General features: G+C 44.8%; 1 protein-coding gene and 1 pseudogene across 4 annotated transcripts in view; one reads left to right on the top strand and one right to left on the bottom strand.

The window, feature by feature from the left end:
* CRLF3 (cytokine receptor like factor 3) overlaps nt 1-11266 on the bottom strand; it is a 90285-nt gene extending 79019 nt beyond the window's left edge. For all 4 annotated transcript variants that reach the window (XR_011561931.1, XR_011561932.1, XR_011561933.1 and 1 more), the window contains exon 1: nt 11070-11266. Coding sequence is in view for 1 of the 4 variants with exons in the window: in XM_019981955.2 (XP_019837514.2) it covers nt 11070-11189 (120 nt within the window). In the remaining 3 variants the exon portion in view is untranslated. The remainder of the gene's footprint in view (nt 1-11069) is intronic.
* LOC109574150 (large ribosomal subunit protein uL13 pseudogene) lies at nt 4032-4873 on the top strand (annotated as a pseudogene).
* Nucleotides 11267-14317: the final 3051 nt, after the last annotated feature.

Genomic DNA, 14317 nt, shown 5'->3' with positions numbered 1-14317 from the left:
TTTGGCCATGTGGCATGAGGGACCTTACTTCCCCAACCAGGGAACACATACACACACACTATGCATTCGAACTGCACAGTCCTAACCACTGGACTGCCAGGGAAGTCCCCCAGAATCCGTTTTAAGGCATTCTGGTAAACCTGTAAAGTTAAGTGATTGGTTGAAGACATTTCCTGCCACAATGTGTATTTCTTGTCCTTGCATAAGGAAAGGTGTGGTAGACAACCACTCAGGGCAAAACAACTGTTACAATTTGTAACAAAGTAAATTTAAGAAGGATACAAATGATACATAACTCAAGGTCTCAGAAAGGAAATGTAATATACATTATTTATATTGATTAACAATATTCAGAACCAATTTTCTACTAAAACTTCTAGTATAACAGACCATTAAAATTTACAAACTTTTCACTGCAGTTGATTTTAATTCCAAAGCAACTTTTAAAGTTTTACAGAAGTTCTCAAAAAGTGAATAAGCTTATGTAACAGTACAAAGCCATACAAAACCCTAGTAAAAGATACTTCACAGCCCTCCAAGACAATAGTGACTGATACTGATTTTGCTCTAGAGTTTAGCTACTAAAATATCAAAAAGCCTGTGTAGAATCTGATTTAAGACATCTCTGGTCTTAAGTGGCAATATATAGTAGCTCTGTCTATAACATAACATGCCTGTGTTTCAGGAAATGAAGTAACTGGAATCTCCTCTAAACCATGGATTTTCATGACTACAGAAGAAAAGAATTTTTATCCTCCAACTTTAATCTAAGAATTTATACTCCCAACTGTTTTGCTTATAGGAAACTAAAATTATTAGAGGCTGGCTTTAAATATGATCAGCTAACAAGAACATAGGAATCAAAAATAAGAGACAAAGATACAAAGTAATCAACTGAAATTAAAGAAGCTAACCAAAATGTTCCCTCTGGGTTCACAGGATTAGCTGTTTGTCTTCACACTGACACCAAGACATAAGTCATTAATAATAATAGTAATAATAATGGCAATAATAACAATATAGCAGCCGTCCCCACTTACTGAACACCTGTGTACCAGGTACTTATAGCCGTGCTCTCACTTAAATTCTACCACAACCCTATGAAGAAATCATCTGTAGGTGAGTGACCTACAGGAATCAGAGAGATGAACTTGCCCACGTCACAAAGCCAGTCAAATGGCAGAAAATCTGAACTGTCTGCTTCATGTATGGACTCAAAAGCGCTGCTACATTTCCTTCTTGTCTCTCTTACAGTTAGGCTTTCTTAAAAAACGCTTACTAAACTTTCAAAAGGAAAACTTTACTATATGATTTGGCAGTCTGTTACATTAATGGCCCCAGGGAACCATAAACTATGCCTTGTGGCACTCAGATCCTCGTAGAGACCTCTCGGTGAGAATACAGGCTGGGCGGTGACTAGCAATGCAGTCATCCGTGCATCGTTACAGGCAGGAGCTAAACTGTGCTGGCTCCAGGCCGCAGCCTTAAGACGACCTGGCAACTTCTGCTTTTGCACTTTCAGGGGTCCTGCCATTTACGAAGCATGGCTATCCTTCTTGAGAGACCAAGTTGAGGGGGGAGGAAAGTGTGGGGGGGGAGGAAAGTGTGAGGGGTGGGAGGAAGAAAGAGGGCCTGGCAGCCAGGCCCAGCCACGCCAGCATTCCAGCCGAGCCCTGCTACCACTTTAGGCTCCAAACAGGTAAGTAAATATTCCATCTTGAACATTCCGGCCTCAGCTGCCATCTGACTGCAATTACAGAAGAGCTGCCAGCAAAATCAGGAGAACTGCCCAGCTGAGCCCCAGTCAGTCCCCAGAACACTAAGCAAGCCTTTTAAGCCATTATGCTCTGACATAGTTTATTATGTAGCAACAAATAACCAAATCATGACAAAACAAATGTTTAATTCGTGATTATCTGCATTAGTGAATAGGGTGAATATAATCAAGGCCACGAACAATCTAAATGAATGTCTGCAAAAGTACACCCACAACATTCATAAAAGCACTCATTCAATATTTATTGAGCTTTAGTATGTGCCAGGAACTAGGGTTATAAAGATGAATAAAGCATGATCCTGACCTCAGAAAACTGTGTCATTCTAGTAAAGGAGAGAGTTGCATGCCCCCGTAACTAAAGTAAAAAGTATTAAGTTCTTATGTAAGTGGGACAGCCACAAACTGCCATCAGAGCTCAAAAAGCCCTTTCTGCTGGAAGAGAGAGGAGACGTTTCAAGAATTAGATGCCAGTGGGAAAGTAGGGGAGGTCACCCTGGATGATAATATAGTGGTGTTAGTTCTACAGCTAACGTTGATTAAGCAGTTCCTAAGTCCCAGGCATTGTGTTAAACATTTTAAATACATTTCTCCCTTTAATTCCCACAGTGGCCAAATAAAGTAGGTCCTATCCCTATCCTCATTGTACAGATAGGAAGGAAAGTGAGGCACTGGGAAAGTTAAGTGTCTCAAGGTCTTATGACTAACGGGGGCAAATGCAAACAAAGTAAAACAACTGCAAATATAAATGATTCATGGATATCCCTCAACAAGCAAAGCATGGGGCTTCACAGGTAGTCCAGTGGCTAAGACTGCGTGCTCTCAATGCAGGGGCCCAGGGTTTGATCCCTGGTCAGGAAACCACATCCCACAGGCTGCAATGAAAAGATCAAAGATCCCACATGGCACAATGAAGACCCGGTGCAGACAAATGAATAGATAAATACTAATAAATAGTCTTGAAATAATAATAAAAGCCTGTCCTGGGAATTCCCTGGGAGTCCAGGAGTTTGGACTTGGTGCTTTCACTGCCAGGGCCGAGGTTTGATCTCGGGTCAGTGAACTAAGATCCCAGTGGACTCCCCCCACCCAAAAAACAAACCCAAAGCCTGTCCTACATTTGTTTGGCTTTTGAGATCACAAATTAGTCATATAATTTACCAGGTTTCTAGTAATAAGAACAGTTCTTCTGTATCCAAGTAAAATTTACATCACATTCTATCTTGGGGGAAAAAAAAAAAAAATCCCAGACAGAAATAAACTGGGCCCTTCTGTGACACTCACACACTTTTTAATTAAGCTCCCTGAGTTTAACATTAATTCCAAATGCTTTTATGAATTCTCATTTCCTACTATATTTCAAGTGAGTTTGGACTCAACAAGCAGCTCTCAGAGTGCTGTGCTTAAAGACAATTTGTGAAGACTTGTTTGAGAAAAGATGACTAAAAAGCCAATGTAAATATGTGGTCTTTTGCACACAAATATATGTGCAGCTTTTTCCCCCTTGGTGGTTGATTATTTAGTTTTGCTTCTAGAGCTTTGCTTCTGTTTTGTATTTTGACATATCTGAGTCAATACTTTTCAGCCTGCTACCAACAAATACTCTGTAAGTATCTAGGTAATTTTAATTCACCTCTGGATTAAAAATTAGACTGTACATGGGAAATCTGTCGCTTATGATATAACATGAGCCAAAAGAAAAAAGCATATATAAAGTTGCAAAACTACTATACAGTAGTTTTTCAATTTGACAAAATAATATGTCTAGAAGGATACACCAAATGTTAACAGTGGTTGTCTGTAAATAGAATTATGAGTTATTTTCAAATTATTTCATTTCTTCTTAGGTTTCTCCAGCTTGGGATTTAACCTTTTCTTAGGACACTATAATGGATTTCTCAGGTGGCTCAGTGGTAAAGAATCCGCCTGCCAAAGCAGGAGACATGGGTTCAATTCCAGGGTCAGGAAGATCCCTTGGAGAAGGAAATGGCAACCCTCTCCAGCATTCTTGCCTGGAAAATTCCAAGGACAGAGGAGCCTGGTGGGCTACAGTCGGGGGGCGGGGGCAGTCACAAAGAGTTTGACACAACTGAGCGCGCACACACACAGGATGCAAAAGGAACATTTTAAGTGACACTGCAGTAACAAATTATTCTCAAACAGATTTTTGGACTGTTTTGAAAATGGGTAACAGAAGGGGAAGTGGGAGATAAAAGAAGCAGTTAATAGCTTTCTTTTCTTTGCTGAGCTACTAAGACTTCCTGCCCTGGTTTTCTGAAATAACTTATTTTTCCCTGCACTGAGTTCCCCACACTGAGTGTTAAATACGCTACATGTTTTCAAATCCTGTGGGAATAATGATCTATGGAGAACCTGGTGTGGTACATTAGGAATATCAAGGTTTCTAGTAAGATCCTCAAAAAATTAGCTGAAATCTACTATTTAAAAGTTTGAAAACAGCTTTCCCAGGCGGCTGCTGAAGATGATGGAGAGGCAGGTCCTGGGGCTCGATGGCCAAGGCCATCTACTGGGCCACCGGGCAGCCGTCATGGCCAAGCGGGTGCTTCTGGACGGGAAGGCTGTGGTCCTGCACTGTGAGGGCATCAACAGTGCTGACAGCTTCCACAGAAGGACACGGAAGTACCTGGCCTTCCTCTGCAAGCAGATGAACACCAACCCCTCTGGGGGCCCCGACCACTTCCGAGCCCCCAGACACATCTTCTGGCAGACAGTGCAAGGCAGGCGGCCCACAAGACCAAGCGTGGCCCAGCCGCTCCGGGCCACCTCAAGGTGTTTGACGGGATCCCGCCACCCTACGAAAAGAAAAAGCCGATGGTGGTTCCCGCTGCCCTCAAGGCTGTACGTCTGAAGCCTATTCCGAAGTTCCCCTGCACGTAGAGTGTCTGGCTCGTGAGGCTGGCTGCAAGTACCACCAGGTGGTAACAGCCACCCTAGAGGAGAAGAGAAAGGAGACGGCCAAGATCCGCTGTTGGAAAAAGCAGCAGCTCATGAGGCTATGGAGCAGGCTGAAAAAGAACATAGAGGAAGAAAACCGACAAATTCACAGAGGTCCTCAAGACTCATGGATTTCTAGTCTGAGCCCAATAAAACTGACTACTTATTCTTCATGCTTGGCCAGGCCTGCCCTTCCTCCATCGCCACCCTAGGATGTGGGGGACCCCTAGGGGCTGCCATCCAGGTGCCACAGGCAGCCTGGGGCTTAGAAGACTGGGTACAGCAAAGGGGCCTTAGTCACTGCTGTTTAAGAAGCATGCATGCTCAGTCCTGTCTGACTCTTTGCAACCCATGCACTGTAGCCTGCCAGGCTTCTCGTGTCCATGGAATTTCCAGGCAAGCATACTGGAGTGCGCTGCCACTTCCTACTCTAGGGTATCTTCCCGACCCAGGGATCGAACCCATGTCTCTTAAGTCTCCTGCAGTGGTGGGTGTATTTTTTACCACTGTGTCACCTGGGAAGCCCAGCTGTTTAAGAAAGGACTTTTAAAAGGTGGAGGCAAAAAAAAAAAGTGGAGGGCTGTGCAGACATCATTTGGGACCTATTCGTTCATGAGCTTTAGGACACAGTTGGAATAACCAGTGCAGTTGCAATATTGGCAAAAGTGAGCTGGAAGACTTAGTTGGAAGAGATCCCACATCGCTGCAGGGTGTGTGTTTAAGGTTTCCACGTGGTCGGATACTATACTCTGTATCTGTTAGGATATGAGAGAATGCTTGGGTAGCACAGGTCTGGGATTTTAAGAAAGAGTTAATGGAAAGGAAGTGCAGCCAAGTGGTCACAGGCATCACCTTTGTGTCTTTCCTATATTTTGTGATCCAAAACTAACAGATTATTTTTAAAGAAAAAAATCTGAAAACAAAATACCGTGAGAGACAAATGGTTGCATTACAGATGTTTAAGACATGCTGAAACAAGTGCTGGCTTGAGATTCTCAACTAATCACTTGTCTGACATTGTATAATTGTCTAACAAACCCATGCAATTTCAAACAACATTTTAATCTTGAGGCTAGGGCTTTCCTGGTGGGTCAGTGGTAAAGAATCCACCTGCCAATGCAGGAGACACGGGTTCCATCCCTGACCTGGGAAGACCCCACATGCCACGGTGCAACAAAGCCTGGGCACCACAACTATTGAGCCTGTGCCCTGGCGCCCAGGAGCCACAACTACTGAGCCCACGTGCTGGAGTTACTGGAGCCCACACTCCAAGACAAGAGAAGCCACCAGTGGGAAGCCTGCGCACCACAACCAAAGAGTCGCTCCCACTCCCCAGAACTAAAGAGCCCTCCCAGCAATAAAGACCCATCACAGCCAAAAATAAATAAAAATAAAGTTATAAAAAAAATCTTGATGACAAACCACAACATTTTACAACACATCTAAGGGTTAAATCGGCAGAGAGCTGATGAAGTGTTAATGGTACACTCCAAGGCCCTGTGCTGCAATGTTTAATGTGCAAACACATCACACCCAGCAATATTGTTAAAGTACAGATGACTATTCAGGAGGTCTGGGTGGGGCCTGATTCCTGAATTCTTCATCAACTCTCAGGTCAGGATGCCCCTACTGCAGACATAGACCACATTTGTAGTAGCAATGATCAAAGGGACACCCACTGGCCAGAGCTGGCCAGGGTCCTCACCAAACAGTATCTTAATTAGACACCAGGATCTGGACCATTATTCTGAAACAGCAGGGATCTGCTCTTGTCAGCGCCCTCTGAGACACTGAATCACACTAATTAGAGGCACATGATGGCCAACACATTTATTTTATGGAGTGAACTATTAACTGTACACAGACTGGAATATCGGTATTTCTACCATCTCCAGTACCTCAATCTAACCCCCCTTTGATAATGTACAAAGATGGAGTTTCTGGACCTGCAACGCTTAAAGATGAGGCTCTGGACCGTGGCAATGTCATCACGCTGGTGTCACTCCGTGAGGCATCTCTGACTGGCCAGCTGACATTACTATGTGACATCCTAATCAGCTATCTCTACTCACAACAAGCAGGAAAGTCAACCCTGTAGAAATAAACAAGGGATGAAGAACACGATGGAAGTGAAATCTGAAAACGAATACACAAGAATTTAAATTCCTCCTATTTGTTTTGTTTTGAGGCGGAAGTCTAATGATTAGCCACAGAAGGAAAAGGTTACATCTGTGAGGGCAGTGGTCTGTTTCCCTCACCACAGTATTTCTAGGACCTAGAAGTATCTCTGACCCACAAGAGGCACCCAATACATACTCACTGAATGAATGAACAGATAAGTATTTAAAGACGGTGGGAGTTGATTTCCTTGGCATTTACATCTTAATACCAAGGATTCCAGGGAGCTATATAGAACTATTCTTAATGATTTCGACATCAGTGAGGCCAAGTTGACTGTAAATATCACCTGATTTCCTGAAGACCCGTCTCTAGCGTTTAACACATTCAAACAGTAAGAGTTACAGACTACACTTCATTCCTACACAGAACTTCCTTTTCTCTGAAGACAGAGGCTAAGGCTTCAACTTAACCACAAGAGGAGAAACTGCTGCATGCTGGCAGTTGTTTTTGACTCTAAAGGATTGACAGTAAAAGACGTTACTCTTGTTCCTTCTAAACTTTCACAGACATGATTTCCTAACAGGAGGCAAATTTCATGAGAGATTTTTCAAGGGTAAGAAACAAAAACAAAGATAAAAAGTATGCCAAGAGTTCTTGAGAACGTTAAACAAAGAGTTACCACATGACCCAGCAATTCCTAAGTATATTCTCAAATACACAAATATCTACACGGAAACTCATCCATGAATGTTCACAGCAACATTATTCATAATAGCCAAAGAGTGAAATCAACCCAAATGTCTATCACCTGATGGTTGGAAACATAAAATGTGCTTTATCCACAAAATATTACTCAGCCACAAAAAGAACTAAAGTGTCAATACATGCTACCACATGAATGAACTTGAAAACATTATGCCTAAGTCAAAGAAGCCAGTCGCAAGGGGTCACATTCAGTATGGTTTCATTTTTATGACATGTGCTAAATAGGCCAGTCCAAATAGAGACATAAAGCATTTCTTTTTTGGGGTGATGAAAGGTTCTGGAAACAGACAGTGGTGACGGTTGCACAACTTTGCAAATACACTAAAAACTGCTGAATTGTACATTTTAAGGTACAGTCTGTAAATTATACATGAATTTTAAAAATTCTATAAGGAAGTAAAATCAGCAAGTAGAAATATATATACGAAGGGAACATCCTTTTTCTCTGCTCTCTCATTCATCCTCCACACAAAACCTTTGACTGAAAAGCCATATATTTTATGTAGTTATTCTGAAAATGACTGGAACCCTAAAAATATCCCAACCACTAAACAAAAGCAGCTGCTTATTTCGATAACATTTTTGTAACACAGATCCTCCTTAGACTGCAAGTTGATAGAGGACGTATTCTCCAAATCCAAACATGTACAACCCACTAGAATGAACTCTGAGAAAGAATTAAAGCTTTTATTGGGTTGACGATAAAGTTTGTTCAGGTTTTTCCACACGATCTTACAAACTTTTTGGCCAGCCCAATAGAACCAGAAGCCACTGTAACTGGCACTGGCACAAAACACATTTCAGGTCACACGGGAGAACTACCATATTACTCCGTCTACTTGGAAGGCAGTGTTATTGAGAACCTAAGCATAATGGATGTTCTCCTAGTGTTTTCTGTTTCAAGCCTGAGACAAGGGAACTCAAAAACAAAACAAAACCCCATACTGCTACTGCTGCTAAGTCGCTTCAGTCGTGTCCAACTCTGTGCGACCCCATAGACGGCAGCCCACCAGGCTCCCCCGTCCCTGGGATTCTCCAGGCAAGAACACTGGAGTGGGTTGTCATTTCCTTCTCCAATGCATGAAAGTGAAAAGTGAAAGTGAAGTTGCTCAGTCGTGTCCAACCCTCAGCGACCCCATGGACTGCAGCCTACCAGGCTCCTCCGTCCATGGGATTTTCTAGGCAAAAGTACTGGAGTGGGAAACCCCATACTAAACTCCACTAAATTATAGGGAAGTGTGTCCCGTATTTAAATTATTGGACATGGAAATTTAAAGAATGTAGGTTTGGAAACTCAGAATGAGATCATACTGAATTGTTTTAATGTATTCAATTACACATGAGAAATTAATAAGTACTACTCCCAGGTGCTAAGCTCATTCATTCATTTAATATCAACTCTGTGTGTGTGTTCAGCTGCTTAGTCGTGTCCGACTCTTTGCGACCCCATGGACTGTAGCCCACCAGGCTCCTCTGTCCATGGGATTCTCCAGGAATCTCTGGAGTGGGTTACCATTTCCTTCTCCAGGGGATCTTCCCGACCCAGGGATCGAACCAGTGTCTTCTGTGTCTCTTGCACTGCAGGTAGATTCTTTACCCACTGAGCCATCAGGGAATATAATATCAACTCTACTGTTTCTTAATTGTTGATACCGTTAAACAACGGTCTCATTCATATATAAGATATCTTAACTGGCTGAATAATCATATAATAAGAGATACTTAAATCTCTTTTTAAACATACCCTAGATTTAGAACCTCTGTTTCACAATAGCAGAAGGAATAATACAGATGTTGTCAAGTGGAAATCAAGATGAATGTATTGGAAGGCCTTAAAAAAAGTATTCATCAAGTGAGGATCACCATATCTAGATTTCCCTCTCAGATTTGCTACTAAACTACAAATGATGCCTGACCTTCATTTAAAAATCTACAAGAATTTTAGGACCTCCCTAGTGGCACAGTGGATTAGAATCTGCCAGCCAAAGCAGAGGACACTGGCTAGATTCCTGCTTCAGGAAGATCCCACATGCTGCAGAGCAACTAAGCCACAACTACTGAGTCTGCACGCTGCAACTACCGAAGCCCTCTGGCCCTAGAGGGCTGTGCAACATGAGAAGCCACTGCAACTGAGAAGTGCGCCTGCTGCAACTAGAGAGCAGGCCCCACTTGCCGCAACCACGGAAAGCCCACGCAAAGGCAACAAAGACCCAGCACAAAAGCAATGAAGACCTAGCAGAGTCAAAAGTGAAAATAATTATTAAAAAAAAACCTACAAGAATTTTAAAATGTATAAAACCTCAAGCAGGTTGAGTAACCTTGATGATGAGAATAGCCAAAGGCACTCTTAGCACAACACTATTCAACTAGTTGTAATTTTCAGATTCTTTGCAGCATGAGAACTACTCGGATGACCAAATAGATTACTGACAAGTGTGATGAAGAAAAATGCCACTCACTCATATGATTCCACTCAGCTGGAATCCCACTGATTCAAAAAGCACTTATTAAACACCTGAATTAAAAGTTGCTCGAGGATTATCTGTCCTACTACACACTGGCCGCGGGTTGTATCTTTTTCCGTATATGTTCCAGGGTGTGGAGAAACCATGTGACTCTCCTATATCTTTGAGGACCAGATCCCCACGGGGCAGATAACTGCTGTCACTTGAAAGTATATTTAGCTTCTCCTCTCAACACGTCTCTCTTTAAATCTGTTTTTCCATTTCCCTACGCTTTTGTATCCCATCCCTCAAGGGTTTCATTTTCTTTCCTTTGCCCTTTCCACACAGCTTCACTTTAAAATCCAAACTCGCTAGAATGGGAACCCGCTAAATGATTTTTTTTAAATGCATTCAAGATCACAGGAGATATTAAAGACTACTTTCAGACAGTAATTCCATTCATTTAGTGTTAACTCTGCTGCTTCTCCTGTCTCTGTCCCTCTCTTTAGTCCTTCCCCTTCCACGGTCCATTTTGCCTCCAATTTGCGCTCTCCCAACTCACTGCCCTACATTTTCCTCGAGCTCTCTAAACTCAATCTCCATCTACAAGGCAGGTTTTCCAATGAACCTCCACCGCCCCCAACTCTCGCAATCTTGACCACTCTGCGACGCCCTCGGTTTCTGCTGGGACCCCAGACTCCCCCCAACCTCGCAGCCCTTCGCATCCCCAGCATCGCCCCACACAGCTTAGGAAACACCTCTCACACCCTCCCTCCATTCCCCAAACGCGCCTCTTCCTCTCAGGACCCCCTCCCCCCACACCCCTCAGAGCCCACCTCCCCCTTCCTCACACCTAGTCAAGGCTCCGGCGCCTTCAGAGCCGCTTCCCTCCTCCCTTCAGAGTGTCCGGACACTCCCGCCCCTCGCAGCCTTCCCTGCACTCGCCCACCGCCGGGCACCCCGCGCCCTCCCCGGGGCCCACAGCGCCCCAGCGGGCGCGGCCCTCCGACCTGCCTCCGCGCCTCCCGCAGCCCCTGCAGCCTCTGGCTCAGCTCCCGGCGGTAGCTCTGCGCAGCCTCCACGCTCTCGCGGGCCTCCTGCAGCATCAGCTCGGGCTCCAGCTCCATCATCCCCTCGTCCGGCCGCGCGGCCGGCGGCGGCGGGCACGGTTCCCTACTGTCCCAGGCGCCGCCGAGCGGCCCGGTACGGCCGAGCGCAGGCGGAAGCCCCGCCCCGCCCCGCCCCGCGGAGGCCTTGATTGACGGCAGCGCGAGACCGCGTCAGGGTCCCAGCGCCGCCTGCGCCAACCTCCCGGCGGCGCTCAAGCGCCGCACCTGGCCCGCGGGGGTTCTTCCCAGTCCGCGTGGAGCCAACGAAAGATTAATGACTGAACCTAGCGAAGTGCTTCGCACAACTTATCTCCTTCTGGCTTTTCACTACCAGGCCTCCTTGCACCCCTATTCCACAGCGGAGAAAAAAGAGGGACAGAGAGAGGAATCAAGTTTATCAAGCCGTCGGGATTTTAACCCCAATGGCTCTTAAATCATTGTCTTCAGTTCAGTTCAGTTCAGTCGCTCAGTCGTGTCCGACTCTTTGCGACCCCATGGACTGCAGCATGCCAGGGCTCCCTGTCCATCACCAACTCCCGGAGTTTACTCAAACTCATGTCCATTGAGTCAGTGAACGAGCATTCCTGCAGCGGCCAGTGGTTTAGGAGGTTACCTGAGCCAGTCACCAGGCTCAGAGGGATCACCCCCCCCCACCAGAAGCTCGTAGTCTAATAAAGCAGGCAAGACAGAGGCCTAAGCGTGGGCCCCCCCGTAGGTACCTCAATCCTGCCGGAACTCCAAGACAAGCTTTTTCTGTACCAGCCAGGTAGTGAAAATGTGGAGCTTGGCTGGCCATAAGGCCTCTGTTGGAGAAGGCAATGGCACCCCACTCCAGTAGTTTTGCCTGGAAAATCCCATGGATGGAGGAGCCTGGTAGGCTGCAGTCCATGGGGTCGCTGGGAGTCGGACAGGACTGAGCAACTTCACTTTCACTTTTCACTTTCATGCATTGGAGAAGGAAGTGGCAGCCCACTCCAGTGTTCTTGCCTGGAGAATCCCAGGGACGGGGGAGCCTGGTGGCTGCCGTCTATGGGGTCACACAGAGTCGGACACGACTGAAGCGACTTAGCATAGCATAGCAAGGCCTCTGTTGCAGTGTAGTAAGTGGGCGTGACCATGTCCAAATAATACTTATGGACACAAATTTGAATTTCACCTAATTGTCATGTGTCACAAAATATACTTTGCATCTTTTTTCAACTACTTTAAAAGGTAAAAAACATTCTTCATTCAGGAGCCCAATAAAAACAGGCGGTAGGTCAGATTTAGACCGTGGTCAGAGGAAACTGGAGGGCTACAGGCCATAGGCCCGAAGAATCAGACACTACTGAAGTGACTTAGCACACACCACACATAGTTTCCTGACCCCTGGCCTAGTGTGGTAGACTTGCTTTCCCTCAGAAACAGACTGCCTCAAGGTTACACAATGAATCTGTACTAGAGGCTAGATTTCAGTTTTCCTGGGCCAGACTCTCATGTTCTTGCTACCATACTCTTTAAAATGACACTTGAGATTAGAGAAGTTTAGAAAAGGAAAGCCCTTCTGGAGAAAGTGGGAAATTATCCTAAACTAGCCAGCCACTCCATAGATGCTCAACAAGTACCTGTGGAATGAATCAAGGCATTAACTAAACAAAAAGGAGTAAGGAGAGGCACCCCAGGTAGGACAAAACTAAGTGGGGAAGCGTATAAGGCAGGCAGGAATCTAAGTGGATTCTGTAAGGAAGGAGGGGCAGACCACTGTGACTGGAGAGGAAAGACTGAAATATATTGGGAGATGAAGTCGAGCAAAGTAAGGGCCGTGGAGTTCAGGTTAAGAAGGTTAACAGGTACTCAGAAAACCTCCAGAAGATCTCAACTGGGTTCGATCCCTGGATCAGGAAGATCCCCTGGAGGAGGAAATGGCAGCCCACTCCAATATTCTTGCCTGGGAAATCCCATGGACAGAGGAGCCTGGTGGGCTACAGTCCATGGGGTCATGAGAGTCAGACGTGACTTAGCGACTAAATAACCACCGCCAAGTACATCAGTCAAGTGGGAGAAGTGTGTATTCCAGAATTACAACAGTGATGGTTATCAAGAGAAAATGGTATAATATTGGGGAGAAAATGACATCTTCCATTTTTCTCCATGTACTGAGTACATGTCATTGCCAAAAAGCACTAAAATTTGATTTAGGAGACTAGCAATTTTGGAAACATGTGTGAGCTACATTTCTAAAAATTGACAATAATTGAAACGTCTTCCTTACAGGGAGTGTGCAAATTCTGGTTAATATGGCCAAGTAAAAGCACATATTTATGTACAAAATGTTTAAAGAGTGTAAGGTATGTGTCTGGCTCTGTGCCAAGTGTTGGGAATCAACAGGAATAAGACCTAGGACTTGTCTTCATAGTCCACTGGGAGGAATCATACAAAGATAAGCAGGAATTTGTATTCTAATATATTGAATGCAATAAGTAGAAGCACAGAAACCTGCTGCCTAACCCAGCCAAAGGTAAAGTGGAAGGAAGAAGGTATCAGGGAAAGTTTCTTGGAAAAAGTAGCTTCTGAGGTGAATCTTAAGGTTTTTCTTGGTGTGGCCCCACATGGGTCTCTCTTTTCCCTTCCAAAATAACAACTTAAGGAGTTTAAAACTGGTTTAGGGGACTTCCTTGGAGATCCAATGGTTAAGAATACACCTGCCAGTGCAGGGGACACGGGTTCAACCCCTGGTCTGAGAAGATTTCACATGTTTTTGTTGTTGTTCAGTCATGAAGTTGTGACCAACTTTTTGCAACCCCATAGACTGTAGCATGCCAGGCTCCCCTGTCCTTCACCATCTCCCAGAGTTTGTTCAAATTCTTGTCCGTTGAGTCAGTGATGCTATCTAACCATCTCATCCTCTGTCACCCTGCTCTCCTTTTTTCCTTCAATCTCCCCCAACATTAGAGAATTTTCCAATGAGTCAGCTCTTCACACCAGATGGCCAAAGTATTGGAGCTTCAGCTTCAGCAGTCCTTCCTATGAATGTTCAAGGTTGATTTCTTTAAGGATTGACTGGTTTGATCTCCTTGCAGTCCAAGGAACTCTCAAGAGTCTTAACCAGCACCACAATTTGAAAGCATCAGTTCTACAGCATTCAGGCTTCATTATGGTCCAACTCTCAT

The sequence above is a fragment of the Bos indicus genome, chromosome 19, assembly GCF_029378745.1.
Source record: "Bos indicus isolate NIAB-ARS_2022 breed Sahiwal x Tharparkar chromosome 19, NIAB-ARS_B.indTharparkar_mat_pri_1.0, whole genome shotgun sequence".
Classification (NCBI taxonomy): domain Eukaryota; kingdom Metazoa; phylum Chordata; class Mammalia; order Artiodactyla; family Bovidae; genus Bos; species Bos indicus.
The sequence above is the reverse complement of the archived record's forward strand: the minus strand, read 5'-3'. Positions and strand labels throughout refer to the sequence as shown.